At 37.7% G+C, this 14,213-nt stretch overlaps 1 protein-coding gene across 1 annotated transcript; it reads left to right on the forward strand.

Moving 5' to 3' along the window:
- The first annotated feature begins 3,338 nt into the window (after positions 1-3,338).
- LOC140759793 (uncharacterized) lies at positions 3,339-5,100 on the forward strand. The gene is made up of 2 exons (XM_073096463.1): positions 3,339-3,691; positions 3,916-5,100. The coding sequence occupies exons 1-2, from the start codon at positions 3,608-3,610 to the stop codon at positions 4,744-4,746; spliced, it is 915 nt and encodes a 304-aa protein (XP_072952564.1). The 5' UTR covers positions 3,339-3,607; the 3' UTR covers positions 4,747-5,100.
- The last annotated feature ends 9,113 nt before the right edge of the window (positions 5,101-14,213 follow it).

Here is a 14,213-nt window from a genome sequence, read left to right on the forward strand (position 1 = left end):
ACACCTTTTGACTCATTTTCATATAAACGCCATTATTTATTTATTGTGACATTTTTTATCCTATTAACTATCTCATACCTCTCAACCATCTAAAGATGTTAAAAGACAAAACATCAAACAACTATCTTACTCTTAATTTTCTATCTTTTTATCTTTTAATATAGAGTAAAATAGTCTCTAGATGGATAAAATTGATTGCATGACATTTTTTAATAGAAAAATTAAATGTATAACTAATAAAAAAAGGTATTTGAGAGCTTTTATTCATATGAAACCAATTATACATATATAGATGGAGATGAAGAGACAGATAATTCCAATTTTGATTATGTGGGGCTTGCAAGAAAAGTGCACTAGTGTAATAAATGTAGCTCTTCATGCAACCTTAACTTTTAATTTGTGGGACTTTAGTACTAGATTGTCCACATATGCTCACTGTTTTGTATTCAAAATAGAGAAAATTACAAGTAAATGCACTACATTTTCTCTATATTACAAATAAAATCTTCTCCTTTTATTATTTGTGAATAAAACTCTCTGTTTGTTAAAAACACACCAAGCTATCTCAGTCATATGATAGATTATAATTTAACCTGACCATCAAATTAACTTAATTAGAGAACTAAATTAAGCCTCTAAAATACTAGATTTGAATACAAATAAGAAATAGCATAAAATTATTTCTTTCCCTTTATTCCTATAATTTTATCTATTTTTTTGTACCTTTAAATATAATGATCCTAATAAAATTCAAACAATTTCTTGTTAAAGAGTTTACAAACTGGGCATAAGTTTCCATGAGAGAGAAAAGGATGAACTCTTCTTTTATTAATTGGTAATAAATGGTTTGGTGAGTTCATTCATAAGCATTACGGTTGCTATTTAATTCTCGATCACAAAACAATTAAACTAGTCAAATTGTTCACAACCTCCTGCTAAGTAAAGGATAATATGGGGGATATACCAATCACATTATAAATCAATGCCACATAATTATGGGTAAAAAGGGGGTGTTAGTGTTAGATTTTTTTAGTTCAGAAGATCAATGTGTTATTACACAATTATTCAAGAAGTGTCGATGTAATTCAACCTAAAAAATAATGTACCAAAGTGAAATTCATTTATTGTGGAATAAGAAAATTCTAACTTTGATTTAAGACTCCTTATATTAGTATAGCAAGTAAACAACCACTTAACTTGAAAGTAGTATAATATTACATACTTCTCTCTCTTCTTTTCCATATAATATTTTTATATTTATCAATTACTATTTTACCCCTAAAAAGATATCACTTTAAATGAATATCATTTCAATCATTCTCTTCCTTTCCTCTTTCTACTCATTAACAAGAAAGTGAGAGTCAAGGTCAAAGAAAAACTCTATTTTCTCTCATCTCTTCACATATCCATTATAAAGAGTATTCTAATCATTTGCCAAATTATTATTTTAATTTTTTATCACCTCAAGTAAAATTGTTACCCACTATAACAAATGAACGGAGTATGTGATTGAGGACGTAACTTATTTACCTACATAGAATAGTATTTATCAATTGATAAAAAATAATAATTTAGTAAGTGAATCTAGGTACACGTAATAAATTGGAATCGCTTAACTCAATCAATTATTCAGCACCTTCACATGTTAACGAATACCAATTAAGAATCTCTCGTATATGAATTAAAATCGCTAACTCAGACAGTAATTCATATATTTTATTTGCATAGACTAGAAATAATTTACTCTATGTGAATAAGTTCGAGTTGGCCGACATAATGTCGGAGTTTATCCATATATAAAACCTATTGCCAATCACATACTAATCCACTCAATCTAGCTAAATTCTTTGGACTCCATATTTAGTAACATGGAACCAAAGTTTGGTGCATTCCACTCATCTATCTCTATTGCATTGCATGGCCCTACGTATAAATTTTTATCGGATAACGTGCCTGCTATTCTCTCACAAGTTGTCTCATGCTCCTCGTACTTATGCGCGTCCACCAATGCATCTCCTATAACTTATTCCAATAACAAAACAATAGAATAGGAATAGGAATAGAAAATAGAATAGAATAGAGCTGGATAGAATAATCCCTGGGACTGAGATCGCTGTCGTCTGCCTCGAGTTCTGTGGACGATGTTGCTCAGACTTTGGTGGGTAAGATGGATTCTTCTCTCTCTCTTTCTCTTTCTCTTTCTTCAAAATTTGGGTCATGTGAACATTCTTTTCCCTTCGTCATAAGGTTTGAGTTATTCTCTCGAGAGATTATATTTTATTCATTTATTTATTGTGAGAATAGGTGATCCAATTCGAATAGGAATCTCTCTCTCCCTCTCTTTCTCTTCCACTCGGGTGGGTGGTGAGTGCTCAGTGGGGCCACTGCTCATCACTCGTATTTGACCCAACTTTTCTCTGTCTACTGCTCAATTGGCTCCAAGGCATTTTAAACTTCAAAAAAATTATATATTTTTTTCTCATTTTATATAATTCATTTTTTTAGTACTTAGTGAAAAGTATAGAGGGAGTGAATTTTTTTTCCAATTAGTATATAAGAAGATGAATAGAAATAGATCTGAATGCTCTAAAAAGATGAATGTCTGGGGTTGGGCTGAGCTTGGGAACATATATTTGTGAAGTTTCCCTATCAAATTGAACACCCTCCATTCCTTTTTCGTAGCATAAGCTATTAACATGTAGACTTCCACACACTTATATACAAATTGCATTAAATGTAAGCATGGAATAACAATGAATGCTTAACAAGTCCATCCTCACTCCTAGTCCTCGGACCTAATTAATTTCTTTGTCGGCTTCCTCTCTCCTCTCTCTAACTTACTTTACTCAAAGTTTTTGCATAGGTTGGGGATCCATGGACTGGACCGCTACAAATCCATTTCTTCTCTCTCCTCTCTTCTCGATCTACTGGTGAGCCGTCTAAGCTCAGCTCAGCTTGTTTAGAACTCGACTTGATATTAGAGTAAATTGAGGTCGAGCATCGTCTTAGCTAAAGCCAATTTTTGAGCCGGCTCAGGCTCAGGCTCAGGCTCAAGCTCGGCTCATTGTTGCTTTACTCTCTCTAACTAGTAGGAAATGAGCTGTCTCACATGGGTGTGGGCAAGAATTGTCGTCCCAAAGCAATGACATGCCTGTGGCTAACCTAACGGTTTTCCAATCCAAATGGAGAGCAACAGTAAGAAGAGAGAGCCCATCTCATCTCGGAAGCCCAATTAAATCCACCTTCTCTCTCTCTCTCTCTCTCTGAGTCCACATGCTTCGTCTTGTCGCTTTCCAGTGGAGAATTTCCTTTCTTTTCTTTTAAGGAAGAGAGAGAAAGAGTGAGAAACCTTGGGAGCCACACCCCCACCTCCACCTCCACCCAAAGGATTGTTCTTTGTTCTCTTCTTCCTCTCTCTCTCTCTGCATGCCTTCCTCGGGATTCCCTCTTCCATACACACTACTCTCTCTCTCCTTCTCTCTCCTTCTTTCTTTCTATATATACACGACTCTCTCTGTACTTTAGAATTCTCTTCTCTCTCTTGGCCCCACCACTACTAGTAGTAATACGCACAGCTTCTAGCTTCTTCATCACGAAATGCTCGGCAATGGAAGGGAGGAGTTTGGGTGGTAGGAGTCTTACAACCCTTTCATCTACTGCTACTACTACGACTACCAATATGTGGCCACAGGTTCGGTTCGGTTCGGTTCCACTCTCCACCCACATGCATGCCCACCTCTCTCTCTCTCTCTAAATCTCTATCAGCAGCATCTGGTCAATAATAGTGCACGCTTCTTTTGTTGTCTAGCTATTTGGCACGGAACCTTCCTCTATGTTCCATTATTCACCCATCCATCTCTTTTATTCCTTACTTGATCTCTTTGTCTTTCTTCTTCTTCTTCCTTCTCCTCTCAGAGTATGGGCAAGAGGCTTCTGATCCCAAGCAACACCACCACCAGTACGGCGGCGACGACGACGACGACTACTACTACTACTAACAACGATAATAGCAATAGCAATAGCAATTGCATCAACAACAAGAAGAGCAATACTATGACGCAGGTTTCATCGCCTGCGAGGGGGAAGGAGCGCGCGCTCGAGTGCCCAAGGTGCAATTCGTCGAACACCAAGTTCTGCTACTACAACAACTACAGCTTGTCGCAGCCCCGCCACTTCTGCAAGGCCTGCAAGCGCTACTGGACGCGCGGCGGCACCCTGCGCAACGTCCCCGTCGGCGGTGGATGCCGGAAGAACAAGCGGGCGAAGAAGCCTGCGCCGATAACCTCCGCGGCGACTCCTCCTCCTCCCGCCGCACCTCTCCTCCCTCCTCTCTCGCTTCCGCCTCTAGAATCCTCTCTCAATCCCCTCTTCTTCTCCTCCGACATGGGTTTCTCTTTTCCTCTCCCTCCTTCTTCTTCTTCTTCTTCTCCTCCTCCTCCTCCTCCTCCCTCCTCTTGCGCTAACTTCGATCTCCAACCTTCTCATCTCAACTCGCTCAGCCTCGGTTACCACCATTTGGTCTCACCGCTGAACAACTCGGATCTTGTAACCACCGACCATAACTTGTTGCAATTCGAGGAGAATGCCAACTCGGGCATGATCAAACTTGAAGCTGGAGACATATTAGCCAGCAGCAACTTTGGCATGGGCATGAGCATGGGCATGGGCATGGGCATGGGTATCTCTTCTTCCACCTCCATTCCTCTTGATCCTTCTTTCCTCTATTGGAACGCCCCGCTCTTTTGATCTTCCTTTCTCCTTGGTGGGTTCTCGATTTCCTTGTCGTTTTGTTTCGATTCCTAGGCTTTGTTTTGGATCGGAGAGATCATGTCGGTTGCAAACTTCTTTTTCTTTTCTTTTTTCTGAGTCATTATGTTTGCTCTGAGAGGAACCTCGGATCCAGGGTTGCATGCACCGCGGTCATTGAATGAAGCAGGAGAAGTAAGTTAAATTAATTGGCTTTCTTTTATGTTATGTTTGTAGATAGGCATGGGATAATGGGATACTATATGTATTATTATTGGTGATGTTAGCTGTTGTTCTCCCATTAGAGGATGTCATGATCTTAATGAGAAAAGAAAAATCTAATGAGTTATTACTTCTCTTTCCTTCTTTCATTTATTTCCTTTTAAAAGGTTGTGGGATCGATTATGTTTCTCAATAATGTGGGCTTTTATCTTGTACTCTCTCTCTCTCTCTCTCTCTCTCTCTCTCTCTCTCTCATGTTAATTTGTTTTGTTCTCTTTGGATTGTATTGATAATTGAGGCCAGATACCACTACTTTTTTAAAGTTTCATGTCTGCAACAAAGCTCCTTATGATCAGAAGATAGTTGTAGTGGAGAAGGAAAAAGGTGGCTCTTTTGCTTTCATGCATGTCAGAATAGGAATTGGAGCAGTTAGGTTAACTTGGCAGTGATCAGAATGGTACAAGATACTACTAGTCTCCTATTGGCATTCCCACAAAGTATGGTGCAGGATTAATCTTTGTCAGCCTTAACACTAGTGCATATGTATATATATATATATGTATGTTGGGATCTGTAGATCACTCAAAATGCTAATGGTTGTACCAGATATATTTATGTCGTTTGAAGGACATGCATTTTTGAACTGTGGTATACTAGTTATTAGTGGATAATTTATTTTTTCTTCTTGTCCAAACTAATTATATTTTTATCTTAAACCCTTCGAACCATTAAAACCCAGTTGAAGCAAGACTCAATTTTTTTTACTTCTATACATCTTCAGCTTTGTACACCTCATGATCTTGATTTGGATTACTACGTTCATGACATAACCCTTGACTTTTAATTTGACAATCAAAGATTGTTGGGTTCTTACAATTCTTGGTTCTCAGTATGTTGCATGACTTTTAAACTTTTAATTAATGGCTTTTGCCTTGACTTTGACTTCAATTAGGATTCAGCATCAAAGTTATAAATATATGCCTAACTTTGACTGGGAAACAAGTGCAAGATTTATCTTTGAAAACACCAAATCAGGAGAAAAGGAAACAATGCTTTTAAGTCATTGTTGCTCCTATATGATCAAATATAACTCCACTTCATTTTTGTTGTTCCCTCAAGTATATTTTGTACTGCTATTCTAGTGAAAAGCAAAGTCCTTAGCCTATTAAATGTTTCATACCTCAACTTTTTCAGTACTGTTAGCTATCTGCTCTTCTATAATGTAGACAATTTCTTGCATTGCTTCCTCTTCCTCCATTGTCCCTTTCTTTGTGCCAGAGATACCATTTCGAATGACTAAAACGATACGAGTAGTTAATGCATGGAAGGATGATCAGGGCCAGAATGCTGCTAGAAGATTTAATTTCTAGTTTTGAAACTTTCAATGATCATTATCGTTAGTACAATGCATTATGCTCTATAGAAGATTATTCGTTTGTGTGTATATACGCTGTTAAACTTGTTTCACCTTTTCTTTTAAGGAAAATTAAACTTGTTTTACTTAAGTATGATACGGATTTTCTCAATTAAGCATGCAATTAATTATAAGGTTTCAACCATAAATCTATAGATCTCATTGCACCTTTGAAATAATGGATCAACATAATGCTTTCTTTTTCCTTTTCCATTATAGATCTACTCATTAATCTCTTATAATTTTGGCGTCCTCTATGCATCAGATATAACAAAAGATTCAAACTTACCTCTAATCTCTCTCTCTCTCTCTCTCTCTCTCTCTCTCTCTCTCTCTCTCTCTATCTAAGGAATATTGAAATTGTATGAAAGTCTATAAAAGTTACCAGAAGTACACTAATTACTAAGACCAAAAGTACTGGTTAATCTTTCAATGTTTTGGGTTAAATATTATGTTTATTTCCTTCTCTCTTTTTGTGGTCTTATGAATCAAACAAAATTTCTAGCTAGCTAGACTAGTGTTTTTCAAGACATACCCACCAAGAAAATTGCTACATAAGTTTTGGTAATTAATTAATCGGTTAGTCTAAGTAATGCACGTAAAATTTCAATTTTAGCTCTTGATAGATCTAAGGGAAAAAGAAGAAAGTCTTAGCAATTTATATTATTGAATCATTGCTCGTCAGATGTCTCCTAGATTTGCTATATCTTGTACTTCAATTTCTTTCTCTTCGTTCACTACCTCTCATGAAGTACTTCAAGTTCTTCATAATTAATTTCTTTTGACTCATGCCTTCCCCTTGTCATTATAACATCCATCCATCACCAATATACGTTATCTTTGTTGAAGTATTTAAGGGATCTCAACCTGGTGGAACAGTTTCTATCGTCACAACTGAGGCTTTGATACTAGATATAACTACTATAAAGAATATGACTAACAATCTAACAAAGAAGAAGATGAACAGGTATAGAAAGACATATTTCGATTGTCGAAGATATATAGCATGAGGATAGTAGCAATTGATGATTTATTTGTGTCTTATTTGCAGGAATTGTGGAATGGATATGGATCGTAAAATTAGATCCCAATTAGAGTCTTCCTGGTTATGTTAAATTCAAACCCAATTAAGCATTTATATTCATATCAGGGCAAAAATTGCCTTAGGGACACAAGTTGGACCACCTGGACGGGCCTATGGACTCGAGTTATTCCAATAGACATGTAAACTCAGGATTGAGCTCAAGTTTAGGCCTAGAAAATCTGTGCTGGACCCTACACTTATGCCTTCAAATGTGTATTACAAATAGCTAAGTGCCCATCAAAGTTTCCATCTAGTTAGACTGACTTGGGTCATCAAAATTTTGGAAACCTAACTCTATGAAGGGAGATATGGCCAAAGCACCTCTTGCTTTGGCAGGAGGGGACGATAGGCCTCCTTGGCCAAGCCAGCCAAAGGCGCACAGAGGGCTTGTGGAGGAGTTTGGCATCAGTTGCTATAGGTGAGTCACAACAAAGTCACTCGAAGGGGTGCATTTAGGAGGAGATCCTGTCTAAACTTAATTTTTAATTCTCAAACGGAAGATTGTGTGGTAGTTGACCCTATGGTGTTGGAAAGGTGTAAAGCAAGATGGAAGCTTCCTTTATTTGGAAGATTTATGAAGAAAGGAGTCCGTCTATAGAGGTTGATATGATACTAGCAAAGCTGTTGAACAACGTAGAAAGGTTTTCTATATCGGATACGGAGGAAGACTTCAATGTGTTCAGATTTGAGGAGAAGAATCTCAGCTATGCTTGCCCGCACAAATGACCTATGGACCATTCTAGGTGAAGTCCTTAACCTTATTCCTTGGGGGAACATTTTTGCCCATTGTCAGAGGCTTTACGATGACTATATATGGATACAACTCTATAACCTTTCCAATGAATATTGGGAGCTTGAAGCCCTCATACCAGTTGCAGCCTACTTTGACAATATGCTAAGAGTGGATGAAATCACCCTAGAGTCCGTGTCAAAATAGATTTCAAGAACCCTCTCAAAACACTTGTGTGGTTGGGACAGAAGTCGGAGAATTTAGATTAGAGTGAGTAGACTAGTCATAGCGGGGAGCAATGCCCTAAAGTTGGTCGAGTGGGGTTCAAGGGAGAAAAAGATAACATACTTAATAATTAAGGTGGAACTGAACCGAGAAATAAAGAGGACAAAGTTGAGAGAGGACAAAACTCCACTTATGGGCTATGGTGTACTATCTAGTGACAATGACATCTTAATTAGGGTGTGCCACACTAGAGGCAACATGATGTGCCAACCAAACCTAATTCTGCAAAGAAGAGTAGTAAACCCCATGTTTCTAGTGAAGGTGGGTCTATTCCATCAAAAGGAATTGAGACCAATAGGGATAGAGCTCCTCCCAATGCAAGCCACCCGATCCATTGTCATGAAAGGACTAGAGGGGAGAGGGTGCAACAATTTGCACGACATAAAGAGAAAGGTAAGTTGGAGGAGGTCCAACCTACCTCGAGCAAATCGAAGGAAATCTCAACGACACATTAGGCCTAACATGCCATGCACATTGTTTATAGCTTAATCGAGTCACAATGGGATAGAAAATACTATAGATCTCCTCTCTAGTGATAGTCAAAAAGTTATTTAATGTGAAAAGAGGAAAACATCAAGTCTTGGATAGAATATTCCCTTACTAGAGGTGCTTGTTCCTAATTAGGGTCTAACCATCATTAATGACATTCCCATTCGGCTTGGATTAGGACACCATTGCTTGTCTCCCTTGGTGTATGCCAAGACAAGCAAAAATAAGGATCATGTTAGACCATGTGAAGGGTTCTATCCAAAGGAGATCCTTCAAGATGTTTCCTCGTAATGGTTGGGTCTGGTCCAATCTTACATATGTAGGAAAACCCCTTCTACTCACGAGGAGGGGGTCATGAACCTTAAGGAGACGTTGCTGCCTACTACGACTGCATAAACAGTGGAGGCCATGGAGCTTGACTAGGGACAATTTTAGTTAGCTCTAGTATAATCAATAGATAGTAAACCTAACATAGTGATCGCAATAGACAAAGAGATCTAAAGTAGCGAGTAGTCTTTCTCCTAGCAAGGGAGGCTCGAATGAGTGCCTCTCTTTCTCACTCCATTCTTTTAATTATCAAAGGTGTTTTTTGGAATTGTAGGGGTGCCCTAAAAAAGAAAGCATTGGATAGATGAAAAAATATGAATAAAGACCACAAGTTGAATATCTTGGTGTCATTAGAGACTCACATTTTTTGCGAGGCATCTTGATCAATGGCTCATGCCCTTGGTCACTGTTAGTTTTGATTTGGCATCTAAAGACATTGTCACCCTATGGAAAAATGACCTAGGTTGGGTGGATTTGGTGGCGACATCTTATTATGCTACTTATATGGTGAACATAGATCACTTTCGTTACATTTGGCTATGGTCTATGGCGTATGCTAGTAGGAACTTGCAGGCATAGCATAAGCTATGGGAGGAGCTCAGAAATAATGCTTATATCGATATCTCTTGGATCATCACTAGTGATTGGTAAACGAGAAAAGAAGTAGGGGAGTCATGGAACTTGGCCATAAGTGCAAAGTCTCTGTCAAGTTTGTGGATAAGGTGGGGATTTGTGACCTTGAATATGAGGATCTCTCATACACATGGTGCAACAACCAAATGGGCCGAAATCTCTTCTAGGTTTGGCTTGATAGGGTTCTTACAAATGTCTCTATGTGTAAGGTTCACCACCTAGCTAGATGGACAACATACCATGTATCTCTCCTTCTCACCTTTCTAGTCTCTCTCACCTGAATAGCTTGTCTTTCTTGGTTCGAGTTATATTTGTTTGGTTATGGGACAGTGAGTATATAGCATCTAAGGCATGGAACCAATACACATGTTAAAACCCTCTATATGGATGCACGCATAAAATGTGCACCATCCAAATTGCTCAACATAACTAGAACAAAATTGTGGTAGGTAACCTTGAAAGCAACCTCCACACCACCAAGAGAACCATCTTGGACCTTAAAAGATGTGATACTACTAGGTAGATAGATGAGGGCAATCTCCTTAACTTATGGAATCTATATAATCATAAATTTGCTCTCAATAGACTCAACATAAAATGGCACCAAAGGTCTCTCCTCAAATGAGCGACAAGAACATCAAGTTCTTTTACCTCTCGGTTTCAATCCATCAGTAGTGCAACCATATTTCAAGTGTTATGAGGGCATCTGGATTTAGGAATCAACAAATGCTAACTAATTATTTGTTGAATTATATTGCAAGTCTCGGTAGTTGGATGAGTGTCCTTATTCAAAACAGCTTTAGTGGGCGAAGTTCCCATCGATCTCAACTGAGGAAGCCCAAGGCCTATTGGAGCCTATGATACTGAATGAATTAAGCATGCACTACGATACGTCTCCCTCATGGTAAAGCATTAGATCCGATGACTTATAAGCTGAAGTATATATTTGCTACTAGGTCATCATTGGGGTGAATATATTTAAAATAGTGGAGAATTTCTTCACCACTATCGTCTTACCTAGTCAATGGCGCCAAACATACATGAACCTCATCCCCAGGAAGGACAACTTGGTGGAGATGAAAAATTATAGGCAAATTGTGCTCTACAACATGGTCTATAAGGTTATTGCCAAGGTGATAGTTGGACAGCTAAAGAACCTCTTAGCAAAGCTCAGTAGGCCAAAGCAAGTTGTGTTCATTTTCGTCAGTGCATTATAGACAATACATTAATTGTGCAAGAAGTGGCTCACTTGATGATTATCAACAAAGGTAGGTAGACAATCATGATGGTAAAAATGGACATGGAAAAGACTAACGATCACGTAAGCTAGGAGGCGGTGTTGGGAACACTCTCGTGCATAGGTTTTTTGGTGACCTACTGCTTATGGGTGCTTGCATCCATAATGCCCCTCGCTTCGCATTGTTTATTAAAAACTTGGTACGAATAGGCAATTTGATTAGTAATGATTTTTAAACAAATTTAAGGATAAAACTTTCGAGAGTTATCACAAATCATCTAACTGTTGGATCCTCTTAAAATTTAGATATATTATCGCTCTAGATGAGAGCTTTTTAAAGAATCAACTCAATAGATCGTGAGATATCAATCAAAGAGTGGGTGCGGGTTGGAAGCGACATACCAGAAATAGAGGCACAAACTCCTAGATATGGGATAGATATGATGGGCCATCAATGATGGGATAGTGCTAGAAAAGATGGTGGTGGTGGCTTGAGAATGCGATAGATGATTAAAGGCTATGATTGGCCTACAACTATAGTAGCAGACAAAGATAAAAATCGTATGGAAGATATGGACGGTTAAGATAAAGAGAGACAAAGAGGGATACGTTAGAGATGAATAAAACAAGAGTCCTAAACCACAAATTTTTTTAGAGAATAAAGATTTGCAAATAGCAAAAATATAAAGTGTAAACCACAAATTTTTTTAGAGAATACAACAAAAGAGTCCTAAACCAAATAACAAACCAGTAGCTTAGATAAGCTAATCTTTCTTATCCTTCTCAAAATAGTGTTTCATTCCGCCGTAGATAGAGTCCGAATCTAAGAAAACTTAAATATGAAAGTTCTACATCACGATGTCGCCGATCTTCTACAATTAGTTTTATAATATTTGGATATTGAATGAACTATGAATATTTTTTCAAAATTGCACAAAATTTAATTTAGCTAATTAAATAAATTCTAACATACTAGGGGTCTAACTAAACTATAAAAGCAGATAAAAAAAATAAACTCATCCATCAAGCCTAATGTCTTCATAATGTGATCCGATTTGACTCGATTCGCATTAAAACTAACCTTCCAAATGAATCACACTTCACTAGGTTCTATGTTAGGGGAATCTTTTGTTGTTATACTTTTCATACTCGTCTCTCAGCTACTCTCTAACCTACTAAACTATAAGGTTATATTTGAGGAACTAATTGGTTTCTAAGTGGGAGACACTCAACTCTCCTATCTCCTTAACTCAGATGACTTGCTCATAGCCCAAGCCACCAAAGCAAATGGGGAGTGCATGCTTGTATGCTTGGATCCTATTCAACGCTCTCCAATTAGAAGGTAAACTTTGACAAGTCTGAGCTTTTTCTCCTTGATTAGCTTGATTCTTATAAGAAGTCTCATTTATGAGAGACGTTGATGGTAAGAATGGCAACCATGCCATTTGTTTATCTTAGAGTCATTATTGCAAGAAGACGAGTTAAGATCAAAGATAAGAAGCCACTAATGGAAAGGATGAAGAGGAAGCTAGTGGGATGGACGCGAAATAATTTTTCATGGCCAATGGATTAATGTTAGTGAATGCCACCTTATTGGCCATCCCTTCCTATTGGCTAGATAGCATTTTGCTTTTGGACTTAGTTTTGGATTCCTGATGCAATGACTAGATCCTTTTTGAGATAATGGAGGACGGAGAGGTATGCATTTTATAAACTAGGACATGGTGACAACTGTTACAGAAGAAGATGAACAGGCAATCTACAAGATCAAGTTGGCGAGGGTGGTAGCACTAGGAAAATTGGCCTTCAAGGCCATCAACACAAGATACATCCTGTGGATCAACCTTCTACAGAGAAAATATGGGAATCTGAATCCGTGGAGATTGAGATGCCCCCGTCCTCATCATGGGTTTGGCATGCCATCTGCCATACTATTGTTAGTATAAAGTGTAGACGTCAAAAGTTAATAGGAAAAGAGTGCACCACCGTAGTTGACCTGTTACTTTGGCATTCGGAGACACAATAGAGTCATCAACCCAAGGTCATTAATCAAGTCCTAGACGAAAATCTCATGGTGACTAATCTCATTGTCGAGGACTCTTGGAGGGTGGACAAACTTATAAGAGAAGCGGGGACTGAGCTTACATTTAACATTGCATCTCTTCCTCCAAGTAATGCCACCATCACCAACTCTCATCACCACCACCACAATCATTACGAATGAAGATAGACCTCTAAATGGTCGAGAATAGGAGTAAACTGATTGTAGAGATAGACTCCTAGAAAAGTAGCCCAAATCCTCTATGGCTTGTCGACTTGCATACGAAGGATTAGAAATATTATTAGCGAGTGTTTGAGACTCATGATATGCTTTGATGTTGTTTCTATTACACATCACATCAAGCACATGCATGTTAGAAATGACAATAGACAAATAAGCCTACATAGAATCTCCTTCAATCTAACACCTATTGCCCTTTGCTTTCATTTAAGACTAGAATATCTACCTTAGTCAAATGAAAGAAACACAGTATTCTCCTTTTTTATATTATTAAGTTCGCGCAAGATTTTTTTATAAATTTAATATATAAAGATTCAAAAGGTAGCTGGCAAATAATAATAAATACAAAAAACAGGGTGATGGTCAGCAAGTATGATGGTTCTAATGATGATATTGCACGTATTTTGTGTGTATCTCATAGGTGGATTTAAAAAACTCCATGAGTTAACTCGGGTTATAGGTGTAATTTTGGCTATATTGACTGCATCTTTTGATGTAATTAGTTATTCCTTACCTCGGGACCAAATTGGTTATTGGGTAGTAAAAGTATCTATAAATTTTCCTGTATATTTTTATTGGGCCCTTGAAATTTTGTATCGAATCATTTAAACCTAGATTAGTAATAATTGCATAAAAATAGGGTGGATCTTATATACCATCACCAAGCTTGTAAAAGTATAAGCTACCTAAGAGAGAACAATGATTTTATTCATTTAGGTGGCTAGTCCTTAAAATCTAACTAATATTAAATCTCAATTTTTAATG

The sequence above is a fragment of the Typha angustifolia genome, chromosome 4, assembly GCF_048772165.1.
Source record: "Typha angustifolia cultivar Huaian chromosome 4, ASM4877216v1, whole genome shotgun sequence".
Taxonomy (NCBI): Eukaryota; Viridiplantae; Streptophyta; class Magnoliopsida; order Poales; family Typhaceae; genus Typha; species Typha angustifolia.

Excerpts from the sequence above, each read along its gene's own strand:
- LOC140759793 (XM_073096463.1), top strand. The coding sequence starts at position 3,608 with ATGGAAGGGAGGAGTTTGGGTGGTAGGAGTCTTACAACCCTTTCATCT. Across the intron at positions 3,692-3,915 it reads CTACCAATATGTGGCCACAG|AGTATGGGCAAGAGGCTTCT; the intron begins GTTCGGTTCGGT and ends TTCTCCTCTCAG.